The sequence below is a fragment of the Aptenodytes patagonicus genome, chromosome 5 (assembly GCF_965638725.1).
Source record: "Aptenodytes patagonicus chromosome 5, bAptPat1.pri.cur, whole genome shotgun sequence".
NCBI lineage: Eukaryota > Metazoa > Chordata > Aves > Sphenisciformes > Spheniscidae > Aptenodytes > Aptenodytes patagonicus.
Window position 1 is genome coordinate 53,126,858 of NC_134953.1, and position 12,411 is coordinate 53,139,268.

The 12,411-nt window shown below is 54.9% G+C and overlaps 1 protein-coding gene across 3 annotated transcripts in view; it reads left to right on the forward strand.

Moving 5' to 3' along the window:
* MTA1 (metastasis associated 1) overlaps positions 1 to 2,713 on the forward strand; it is an 89,146-nt gene extending 86,433 nt beyond the window's left edge. For 2 of the 3 annotated variants that reach the window (XM_076339828.1, XM_076339829.1), the window contains one exon: positions 1,024 to 2,713. In XM_076339828.1, coding sequence (XP_076195943.1) covers positions 1,024 to 1,162 — 139 coding nt within the window. In that variant the 3' untranslated portion in view covers positions 1,163 to 2,713. The remainder of the gene's footprint in view (positions 1 to 1,023) is intronic. The other variant, XM_076339830.1, reaches the window with a different exon arrangement.
* The last annotated feature ends 9,698 nt before the right edge of the window (positions 2,714 to 12,411 follow it).

The window sequence follows — 12,411 nt, forward strand, 5'->3', positions numbered from 1 at the left end:
CTCATTTTAATTACATAGCACATTGTTGTTGTTGTTGTTGGGGGGGGGTGGTGGTGGTGGTGGTGTTGATACTTCCTTTAGCTCTAAGCCTGGTGTTGACAAAAAGAAATGAGCAATCATACTATATTGTCTCTTTCTACCTTATTTTGCTAATTTTAAAACTTCCGTCTGTCCTCTCTCCATTCTCTCTCTCTTTTACTTTCTCTCCGTATGGAAAACAGGTTCCAGTGTCTGATAAGCCTTGTTGGTAGTCTCGTAACATATAGGGAAACTCTTAACAAATGCAAGCCCTGAATATTACCTGTTTCTAGGTTGGGTACATGCAGTGTAGGAGAAGTAAGAGGGGGAGACGCCCTGTTAGTGTTCCCAGTGGAGGGGGGAAGGCTGCAGCGTTGGTTTGCTGGTTAGTGGCTGTCATGGAGCTCCCCTGCAGCAGCTCAGCCTTGAGGCATAGCTCCATGGGAGACCAAATGTTGCTGGCTTGTGCTGTGACAGGTTTCTTTTGAAGAGGCAGCTGTGTGCACCTGCTTGGGGCTGGGGAATGTCAGAGAGCTCTGTGAGAGATGGATTAACAGGCGGGGAAGTGACCAACATTACCAGAAGAGGTTTGAATGTAACTTGGCTTTGTAAATTCCCACAAAACTGCCTGCAACATGTCCAACCGATGTGTCTGCATGCATCAAAATAAATTAGTGGTATGGAAACTGGCTTTCATAACTATTTCACGTGTTATATTTACAGCAGTAGACCTTGGTCCTTCGAGGCTGGACCAGAATGCCTTCTGCTCTGCAGGGGAAGGATTCTGGAACAGAGAATGCAATTTCCTCTTCATTGGTGGGTTTATAAATCAGAAAACAAAAGTTCTCTGGGGAAGACATTGCTGAAATAAACAGCGTCAGCCCATCCTGTTAGCGAGCAGCCTCTACATGTGCAGGCCTGGTTTCACCTGGAGAAATTAAGAAACCTACAGTGCTTTAGCATCCGGTCTCTGTAATTGGTTCCTTTCTTCCTTACTGTCTGCAGGAAAATCCGCAAGCTGCTTTCCTCCTCCGAAGCCAAGCGAGCCGCCAGACGCCCTTACAAGCCTATTATCCTCCGGCCCATCCAGGCAGTGCAGCTACGCCAGCCCATGAATGATGAACCCATAATCATTGAGGATTAACACACGCTGAGCAGCTCTGCGGATGACGGTGGATCTGCCTGAAAGAATCTCTCCTCCAATATATACTTGAGTTTCTATGGCTACAGCATTGAACTAACTGTTGAAGAGAGGGAACTTTTGAGGAACTGTTTTGCATCTTTTAAACCCTTAAAAGGAACTCAGCCCTGCTCTGAGCCTCTGACCACAGACTGCTCTCTCTCTCTCGCGCGCGCTCTCTCCTTCTCTCTCCTTTCTTTTTTTTCCTTTCTTTTCTTTTTTCCTTTTTTTTTTTAATTTTTGGTAGCCTCTTTTCCCCTTTGCTTTTACCCCTTTTGTAGACAGGGGGAGGGAAAGTAAGTTTAACTTATTAAGAGAATGTGGACTAGTACTTTTTAGCTTTGTTTCCTCTTCCGATGTACGAAGAGCTAGAACCCTTCATTTTGTGACTGAGCTCTCGTTGCAAAGCTGTTTTTACGAGGCTGTGTTGTAAGATTTTTTTTTTTTTTAATTTTGTGGACGGTGCCATTTTTTATTTCATTTATATTATTTCTTTTGTAGATAAATTTCCAACCTTTAACTGATATTTGGAAATAGGAGCTGAAAGCCAGCCCCAGGTTCAGCCAGTTTTCTTTGGTCCTGTCCCTTATGTTTTTTGGATCATTTTGCACGGCCAGTTGTGCTCATGCACAAGACAGAAACAACTCAGGCTGAGAAAGGAGTGAGCTAAGAACTGAAGAACCTTGCAGAACATTACACTAATGTTGTGTGCAGTGGAGGCCAGGCTACCAGAATTAGGTGTCCTTACTCTAGTCAATCCCTGGGAGATCTGGCCCGTGGCGTTTCTCCCACTAACCAGCAGTTTGTGTGCTGCCTTTCTCTGACATCTGGAATCCTATGTGCTGTTACACCACCAAGACCCAGCAGTAGGCCCAGCAGTCCAGCAAGTGTAATGAATTGCTTTGCTCTGGCTCCAAGAGTCAAGTACACCAATGCCCAGGGACATTTTGCTTAGAACTCTGAACCTGTTTGTGCATCAGTGTTTTTGGACACATCTCTCCCAGGATGAGACCTGGTTTCTCTTTAATTGCGTTACTGTAAGTTTCCCATTTTGAAGGGAATTGAAATTACAGCTGGGTTTTCATTTGAACACATTGTGTCTGAAATTAAGTGTTTTTTTTCTCCCCTTGACATTTCTTGTGTTTGAGGTTTCTTGCATCTCTTGAACTTCTTATGTATTTGCAAGTCTGTATAATTTCTTTCATATGTCTTCTCATTGGCAGTGCATTTGCTGAATGCCCTGCTCGGTTTTGAAAGGATGTAAACTATCATTTGCAACTTGTGCTGATCTGTACATGTACCTGCCTCAAGCAGACACAGCATGTAATAACCCCCAAGTCATTCCATATGTGTCAGCGGTGAGATGAGCCAAAGTTGTATTTGGGTTATCACAGTCCAACCGTGATTCTGTGCAACTCTGCTAACCCACCGGGTTAGACGGAAAGGAATCCCCACAAAATGAAAACAATTCAGTTAACTTTACTTAATAAACCTGGAAAGTGAGCTTTTGTGAAACATCTGCTTTTTGTCTCTTCTGAAATAGCTGCAAGACCCTTGCTCAGGGTGCCATCTGGCTGGCACGCATGCCTCTGCGCTCCTTCCTTCACATCCCAGAGTTGTGTTCTGCTCTCAAGTGTTTGCACAACTGCAGCGTGTCCCTGTGCTGCCAGTGCCATTATGTTGTACAGGGCAAGAGTCATTCATAGTTTGATTCCCCTCATACGCAGTTTAAATATTTCTAACACTTCAGACTGTGACTCCTTCCCTCCTCCTCTTAAACGCAGCAGCAGATGCAACGCTGGAGCTCTGAATGAGCCTTTTGTCCGTGGTGGCTCATGCGTCTTCGTGATCCGTGGTGTGACTCTGACATGTGGCAGAGTGAAATCCCTGGGGGTCAGCAACTGAACCCGCTGACTTTTACGTACTTCTTCGTTTCTGTGTTCGCTCCTTACTGGGATAAGCAAAGTGGGCTCAACGTTTGGTTTCGTTTGCTGCTTGGCAGTGGTAAGATGTACTCTGTGTCTGTGAGTAGCTGTGCAACTTCGCAGATGTTGTAAGTTTATCCTGTACTGGTGGTCACGTTTTCCTAGCCATAACTTAAAAGCGGGAGGGGAGAGCCATTCCTGAAGGATATGCTATTTATGAAGGGCACCAAGCTTACTAGATAGAAAGCCTCCAGGCTGCATGCAATGGTGCAGGACTGCACCAAAAACCATTGGCAGTTTTACTTTGCCTCCATCAGTCTGTGGGATTAACCCTATGTACATAAGAAATATTGCTGACTGCAGGAAGGTTTTGTAACACCTGGTTTTTCTCTGTGAGGGAAAGGTCTCGTAGGGATTCCTTCCTGTTGCAAAATGATGCAAAATGAAATCTGAAGAGATCACTGGAAAATCTGTGTCTGAATTGTCTTCAGCCCCTCTGCAGTGGGAATCAGAGCCGAATCCTCAGCTGTAGCAGAGGGCTGTACTCTGCCATGGTGTTGGGGGAGCTCTGAAATCCCTGCATGCTGGGGACGATGCACTTCGGTTATCGGTGGATGAACTATTGATGAGACTTGAGAGAAGCTGTTCAGGCTGCACAAAGAGCTCAGAGTAACCACTTGGGGGTGCCAGCCCTGCAGTTTCCAACAACTTAAAAGCTTTCTTGGAGCAGCTCCAGAGATTACTCTGGGAATGAGTCCAGGCAAGTAGAGAGAATATCCTGTACTGCCCTGACTTTGAGGGATCCCTTGCGTGTCCTTTGATATGGCTGCTGTTTTTCGGTGTGCGGTAGCAGACTTCACTCCCTTGTGTTTCAGTGGCTTATGTTTGCACCAGCTTGGGAGGAGGGTTTGGAAGATACCTTCAGCAACCAAAGAAACAGCTCGGGAAGTGCAGAGTGGATGGTAGGTCCCACCACTCCCCTATCTAAGCCCGAGCTGTGACTCTCTTAAGCCGGCTGCTGTCACTAAGCCTCTCCTACACCAACTTCTCTTCCTTCTGCTGAAAACTGTATTCACATTCACAGTTGATTCACATCACACAGCTGATGCGCTGTTGCTGCAAGGATTGCCTTTGTTTATTCCCCCTCCTGCTGTAGAGCCTTGTAAAAAAAGAGGTTAGTACAGCTGGGGCAGTTATTAATTTCCACCATCCCCTCTGACCCCTACTTCCACCTCCTAAAGAGCCCTTGAGATTGCAGGGGACAAATTCTGATGGGAGTCGCAGTGAGAGATGCAGGGCTGGCGTTTAGGCGTGGTAGCTCCACGGTGCAGAGCCTGGCGGCAGAGCCTACCGCACATGTCTCCAGTCCGTAGGAAGTTTTGCCACATGCATTTGGATATTTTCCCTTAGCCATGTGTCCCTGGCGTCCCCATCCTTCACTTGCTCTTCTGCCTTGCAGGTGTGGGAGCAGACATGTCAGGCTCAGCTCCGATCTCTTGGAGCAGGCTGTGCTTCATGCTCACGTGGGTGGAGTGTGCTGGCCTCCAGACTCGTTACGATGCTTATGATTTTACAGGCTTAAAAGCAGCAGGGAGCTGGTCAGGAAAGTCTTTTAAAAACAAAACAAAAATCCAAACATTCCTACAATACTTTATGACAAAATGTTTTTGTTACAGATTTTAATTTTTTTTTAGTTAACTTTGGAATTTTTGGGTTTTTTACTTCGCATTTTGCGTTTTACCAGCTTGTCAGTAGAGGCTCCCTGTGATCTTTGCTTTTGATGCTGTAACATGAAGGTAGCACACTGTCTGTAACAGCACTGTTGAAATAGTGTGGGGGAAAAAAAGCAAAGCATGACCAAAACTAACAATTCCAAACCTGGCATTCCTGCTGTGGGAGGTGGGCTGTAACCGGGACACTACTGGAGAGTTGTAAAGCAAAATACACGCTGAAATTTCCTTTGAAATGGAAATTCGGAGCCATGCCAGCTCTGCTGTGGGCTCTGGCTCTTGGTGCGAGCGTTACACAAGCCAGACCTTGGGAATTCTGCGAGTCTCTTTCGGATGGTCAGTTTGCGTCATGGTGGAGCTGCTTTCAACTGCCGAGGTAGGGCCGTGGAGGAGGAGGGGGCAGTCAACCTGCTCAGGTGATGGCATGGGCGCTGCTGTGCTGATGTGCAGAGTAGTGGTATGGGAGGTGTGCAGGCCTGGGGGATTTCTGGGAAGACCAAGAATAAAATCATCTAGCAGACTTTGACTGGGAGGAGGAGGAAGTGTTTTGATACGGTTATAGAAACTGGACCCTACATCTCTTCTGTTTTTCTTGATCCGTCAAGAGGGCACAGGGTTAAAAACACCTTTAACTTAAAATAAACATTGGCAACAGCGTTAAGAGGGAGAAAGGAGAGATTGCTGCAGAGAGGCAAGCCCTGGCATGACAGTCCTCTCTAGCTGGCGAGTGTCTGTTTGTTCTTCCCCCCCCCCCCCCCCCCCCCGTAAATGTGCTTTTTAGTCAATACTTTTCTAGAAGAGCCTACAAGAGTCAACAGCGATGGGATCTGCACAGTGATCCCCACCTTCGGGATATGAACATGTCTTGAGCATGTGAGGTCTTTACTGCCCTCCCTGAGGGAGGAGGCTGGTATGTCCCCCGTGTCCCCACTGCCCTTCCCTTCCTTCCCGGGGGCTGAACAGAAGGGCTTTGCCCTGTACAGCCAGCTTTGAAACCTGGTGAAAGACTCGGCCTCTGATGATCGCATTTCATCCATGCAGGCTCTCGGGAGGCAGAAGCCGTTGCAAGAAAAATTTACACAGTAAATTCAGATGGGCTGTGGGGCCGGGGGCTTGTCCCCATCTCCTCTTCAGCCTGGAAGAAAGTCAGGCAAGGTTAGGGCTGAAGCACACTTGGTTCCTGCCCTGGGCTTTGCGAGTTCATTCACCACATTCCTGGAGTGAGTGCGAGTAACATAAATTCAGCATCTTTCTGCAGACAGCTTCCTCCCCTCCCACCTGCAAGGGGACTCTCCACCTGGATCCAGTGCTCTGCGGGATGCTTGGCAGCGTCACAGTGAGCAGATATTACAGGTCCTGGCTGGAGGGTTTCAGCCAGGTTGTGCTTGTTTGGAGATTTTCCATCTGAGTGGTTCCAGCACGTGTGGGTTTGTTCCCTGCTGCCTGCGTCTTGGCTGCCCCCATGCAGGACATACGAGAGGGGAGCGTGTGGACGTGGAGCCGGGCCGGGCGTGTTTGCGCACTTGTTTCCCTGCATCCTGGGAAGATGCTTGTAATGTCTAATGGGGCTGGGGGCAAATGCATCCTAATGGCTGGGTCTTCCCCCTTGTGCTGCCAAAGGAGACAATGGTGCTGTCCGGGAACGTGGGGACATCGCAGCATCTGTGTGGCACTGTGTTACATGTCGAGCCCTGTCCCTGCTCCAGGAGCTCAGCAACAGCTGCATCCTGGAGGTGGTGTGCATGTGGGGCACAGACAATGAAAACTGGGCAGCCGCTGTGCATGCTTGTCCTGCCACCAAGCTGGCCCCAACACCGCGTTGCACCATGGCTGGCCTGACCTCTGGCCACAGGGTGTGCAGGAGGGGCGATGGGACGGGGAGAGCTTAATGACAAACCATCCCACTGTGCCTTGCATGGCCAGGAGCTGGACTTTGCCACTGAAGCCTGGCTCTGTGCACAGCCCGTCCCCTGGGACACCCTTTCCTTCCCCTGGAAAAGCTGGGGGAGAGCCGATGGTGCCAGCCGCCCCCGGCGCCTGGCCGCCCTCTGCATGGCCTCCCTGCTGCAGCCAGGGCTGGCTGCAGCCCCGCCATGGCACACTGCTCCACCGAGGCTTTGAGAGCTGTGCTCGAATCTCTCCAGCTGGTTTGCTGCCTTTTTTTGGTTAGAGCACTGCTTTTCAGGCGCCTGCATCCCACCTTGCAGAGGCATCATGCCTGCTTGGTGGAGGTTCATGTGCTCCACGCCAACTATCTGCACCCTCAGTGTCTGTGCGCAGCCTGCTGGGATGCTCACTGGCCCTGGGCGGGCTGGCAGCTACAGCCCCTTGGGAAGGGGACACAGGGATGATGGGGACATTCATTTCTGCTTGCAAGGACAAGTGGGATGTCCGTAAACCTGTTTATCGCAGGCGCGACAGCGCTATCTGCCCTGCCCGATAACGGTGGGGGCTCGGATGCCTTTTAAAGGAGAGAAGTGACAAGTGGGAGCTTCAGATAGCAGGCGCCGGGGCCAGGTGGTGATGTGCTGAGCCTTGGCCAGTGGCATGTGCTGCCTGACGAGACCCAGCTCCTGCCAGCCCCTCGGCATGCTCTTGCTCCGATCCTCCATCTTCCTGTCTCTTGCTAATCCTTCCTAAGCCCCTGAGCTCCCCCTTCCTAACCATGTGCTTATCCCATGGCCACCCTTGGGCAGTGAGGCTGGGTACCTGGCATGTGTGGGCTGTGTCCCCCCTGCGTGCGGCTGCCTCCCTGTCCCAGCCAGCCCAGGGTTCCTTGTGTTGGGGAGCAGGTTTCCCCCGCTGCAGGCAGGGTGCTGCCCTGCTCGCCCTCCTGTGCAGCCCAACCTCAGGCAGCCACGGGGACGAGGGGTGGCCGGATCCGGGCTGGCAGGCGCTGCACATCCAGGAGAGCTGTGCAGAAAAAATAAAATAAAAAAAATAAATGTATTGCCTGGTTTTGTGACAGGCTCCTGTGTCGCATCCCTGAGCACCTGCTGGGAACTGCTCCCAGGCCACGGGTGGGAGCCTGACCAGTTTTGCCATGAAGCTCCTGCCAAACGGTGAGGACCGAGGCAAAACGCGGGCAGAGCTGGGGCAGCCGGCAGTCAGCGGCTGTTGCTCGCCACAGCCCACAGCAGCAGCTGGCTGCTCTGCCATTTGTCACTGTGAGCACCTGGCCACAGGCTGCATCTGGGGATGTGGGAGCTTTAGGGGCAACGGGAAGACCCAGCGTGTCACCCTGGGGGGGCCCTGACACAGGGGATGGAGGGGGCCGGGTGCATGGGTGCACATGATGCACCAGCTGAGAGTCTGCGGGCTGCGCACGGATGACTGTCCTCTGGGCGAACCCAGCCAGCAGCAGGTTTTTTTTCCTTTAACCTTTTTTTATTGGATATTGTCCCCCCAGTCTCTTCTTGCCCTGTAACAAATCCAACTGATCCTAGGTGCCAGAAAACGAGACACACAAGCAGAGGCGAGCAGAAGGCGGCTCTCCAGCCCTGGCTCCCCATACAAGCGTCTCTGTCTCGGTGCATGAGTTTTTGTGGTATTTGCATCTGAAGGAAGAAGAAAGAGCCGAGGGGAGTCAGCATGGAAAGGGGGAGAGGTGAGCCAAAGGAGAGAGAGCCTGGGGGGAGTTATTCCTTATTTATTCCTTACTTTCCCTTAATCTCCCCGCAAAGCTCTCTGGTTGACCTGCCCTAGGATGAAGTCCAAAACAGCCTCACGCCTTTCAAAGGCTCCCAGTGGAGGCGATCCCTACTTCACGGCCAAGACCAGCCTGGCATGGTTAGCAAAACACCCCCCCCATCTCGCAGCCCCCCTTGGGCTGGGGGTGGTTGCTGTTGCCCAGGGGATGGCCATGTGCTGGCACCAGCTTTAGGATCTGGGCTTGCTTTGATCTCTGTCCCACCTGGGAAGGGGGATGCTGGAGGGACGTGGCTCCTGCTCTGCTCCGTGCAGCATCCCTGTGGGAAGGGGCTGAGTTATGAAGCCCTGACTGCATGGTCCCCAGTGTATCAGGGAGGGGGATGCTGGGCTGCCAGGCACTCTGTGCAGGAAAGCCCCTGCCCCCTAAGTGGGTGATTATGGGCATGGCCAGATCAGCAAAGATCAAACATCAGTCCCGGGTGATGTGATGTGTGCTGGGCTGGGGGAGCCAGCTGGCCGCAGCGGCTCAGGAAACCCTGAGGCTGCGCGGGGCCGGGTGCCGTTGGAGGAAAATGGGTCACCCGCTGCCGTGGCGGCGAGGGCTGGGGGGGACGATACCCTTGGCGGGGACACCCCTCGGCATTGCTGCGGGGTGCACACCCCCCCTGGAAACCTCCCCTGGCTGCTGAAAAAGCAGCTTTGGTATCTGCTGCTAGGGAAACCTTGGCTCAGCCCTTGGGCAGGGATGGAGCCTCCAAATTTCTGAAGTAAAATGTAGCATTTGCCGAAGGTGACACCAGGGTGACAGCACCCCAGGCCGGTCCCCAGCCTGCTCCTCCTGGCCTTGGTGTGATGGCAGATGTGTCCCCAGCCTGGGCATTAATGCAGTTGTCTGGAGCCGCAGCACAGCAGGGTCAGGGATGTCCCCTGTGTGCCACCGTGCCACTGCATGTATCCTGTGTCCCCGCCGGTGGCAGTCTGCCCCACGGGTGTCCTCCCATGCCTGGCACCGGGCATGTTGGCCCCAGAGAAGCTGTACCATCCCTGCTTGCTCAGCCATTGCCACTCGACTCACCTGTCCTGCTGTCCCCGTGGCCCCAGGACAGCCCTGCCCTTGGTGCAGGAGCATGCTGAGCCTAAGCCAAGGCAGATTAAGACACGACCAGCTAAAGCCACTTTGCTCCTGAACGAGCATATCCGCTTGGGATTTAGCGCATTTGCAGGCAGGGATTCACACCTTTAGGTGATTTGTCTTAATTCCCCCCAGTCTCTATGTGGGAAAAGCCCTTGGTGGGTGAGATCCGGGCTGGGTGCTGGTTCTGCAGTGTGGCCGAGCCTGGGGTTTCACCTGTGGCTGCCCCACACATGCTGTCAGGTGGGTGCAGCCTCCCTCCTCCTCTAGCCTCCCAGCCCCCAGGGCTGGGACACCAGCTGAGATTTCCTGTGGATCTGGAGGATTTAGACAGCAGACCCTTTTTGGGATGTCCCTTGCAGCGCGGGAGAGGAGCCGCTGCAGGTGGGGGGACAATGCTGCTGGTGCTGTGCTGGCACCTACGTGCTGCCATGGTGTGCTTTAGGGCAGCAGACGCACCAGATACTGCAGAGGGACCCAGATGGGTGCCCGTGGGTCTGTGCTGGTGGAGGCAGCTGGCCTCCCAGAAATCAATAGCTCCACAAATCCCCAGCTCCTGCCTTGCGCGGGTGGCTGCCGGCGCCGGGGGTGGCTGCTGGCCGGGGCCTGGGCGCGCCGGCTCCATCCTGGGGCATGCAGGGCTCAGCCACCCCTCCCTGGGGCCATGCGGGGCCAGGGCGTCCCGGGGGCACCACCGCCACCTGCCCCCACGCGGGGACCCCGCAGGCCACAAAGCCCCACATTGTTGTGACAGCAGCTGGGCGCGGAGTGACGGGGGCGCCTGGGTCCTTCTGACTCGGCAGGGTGCACGGCTGATGGAGAAACCTGCTGTCAAGCATCCCTGTCCTGCCCAGCCCTGTGCACTTGCGGGCCAGGGTCACCCCCGTCCCATCCCAGAGCCCTGGGTTCCCTTCCCAGGGCTGTGTCTGCGCCTGGGGCCAGGCGGGCGCTTGGCAGCCGCACCAGCTGCCGGCAGAGAAAGGAGGAATTAGATGACAATGGCGGCAGAGGAGAGCCAGGCTGCTGGCTGATGAATAATGCAACAGCTTCGCTTTTGGGAGCGGCAGATTTCCTGTTTACCAACACCCGGCCCGAGCCTGTGGGGTGGCGATGCAGGGGTGCAGCCCCCAGAGCACCCCAGCTAAGGGCCCTGCTGCCCCATTCACCTCCCCTGAATACCCTCCTCCCGTGCACCTCTGCCCACAGCAGCCCTGTGGTGCAGTATCTGACCATCTGGGCCTAGAGGGGCTTCCCCTGGTGCAGGGAGTCTGCACTCTACCACGGGGCACATTTTAGAGTGGGCGAAGCGGGCACTCCCGCCTCGGCATTGCTTCATGGCTCCCTGAGCATCCCTTTGCAGCGGCAGCAGCTGGAGGGATTTTTGACGTGGGTGTTTCCATGGCAACGGAGCAAAATGGCGCCGGGAACCAGGGGGCTGCCGGGCACTGTGGCAAGGCAGCCTGTGCTGCCAGAGCAGGGTTATGGCGGGGAAGGGCTGAGGGTGCCAGGGCAGCGAGCGCATCTGCTCACCCTGCAGATGGGATGGGAGATGCCCAAGCCCCTCTGCTGGGGCTGGCCCCAGGACCAGCACCCTCAACTCATGCCCCGGGGCCACGGCGTGCTTGTGATGGGCAGTGCTGCCCCGTGATGCCATGCCATGCCGTGCCACGTGTGCCGTGCCATGCTAGCAAGGCCGCCAGGAGACGGCCTCCCTCCCCTCGCCTGCCTGCCGTCACCACTATCTCTGCTCCCCCAGGGCCTCTCGCCCTCGTCCCCCCGCCAAGGTCTCCCGTATCAGGCCTGTCATCCCGGCTACTTAATCTGGGTTTCTCGGTTACCCCATCTGGAAAAAATGTGTCTAAGAATACCCAGCACAGGCACGGCGCTTCCTGGGGCGGGGGGCTGCTGCCCGCCCCCTCTGCGTGTGCCGCCAGCCCCTGTGCCCTCCGCCCCACCTGGGCACCGTCCCACCAAACCAGCTCCTGCACAGCTGTGGCTGTGAGCACTCTGGCGCTGGGGCTGGGCTCTCTGAGGGCAGCTGCTGTCAGGATGCAGCCGGTGGTCTTTCAGCCAGTGCATTTGGTGCTGGGCTTCCTCAGACACCAATCTGCCACCCCGAAGGACCACAGCAACCGGCTGTACACCCCTCTGCAGCCACACAGTCCATCTCTTCCACCAGCCTAACCGCGCAGGGCTGTGTGTGTGTGCCGAGAGTGTGAAAACACCCCCCCAGGTGTTCCCCTGTCACTAAAAGAGGGGGCTAAGTGTCCCTTAGCTGTCCCTAAAAGAGGGGGCAAGACGGCTCCTGTGCTTGCTCCATTTCTCGCACGGGCTCTGGGGCTGGGGGTCGTGGCAATGGGACCTAATGGTCCCGTGGGACAGTGCCAGCCCGCGGGGATGCAGGACTCACCCAGGGACAGGCAAGGTGGCACCGCTGCTCGGCCGTGCACTGGAGGGGACCGGGCACAGAGCTGATAAAAACCCACAAGTCACGTTGCTTAATTGCAACCTTTTCACTTTTTTCCCCAGGAAAGGGGAATCGTGAGCATTTGCATCCTTTGGGCTTTCGGAGATGGGGAACAAGGCAGGTGAGGTTTGCCCCGGGCGGGGGCTCCGCCGGCCGGGACCGTGCACCTGCCGCGCTCGGGACTGCGCCCTGCCGAGCCGAGCCGTGCCGAGCCGTGCCGGGCAGACGCTCCGCGGGCAGCTCCGCCCCGGCCCCCCCCGGGCGGCGGCGGGGCCAGTGGGCGGGGGCCGGGCGGAGCGGGGCTCACG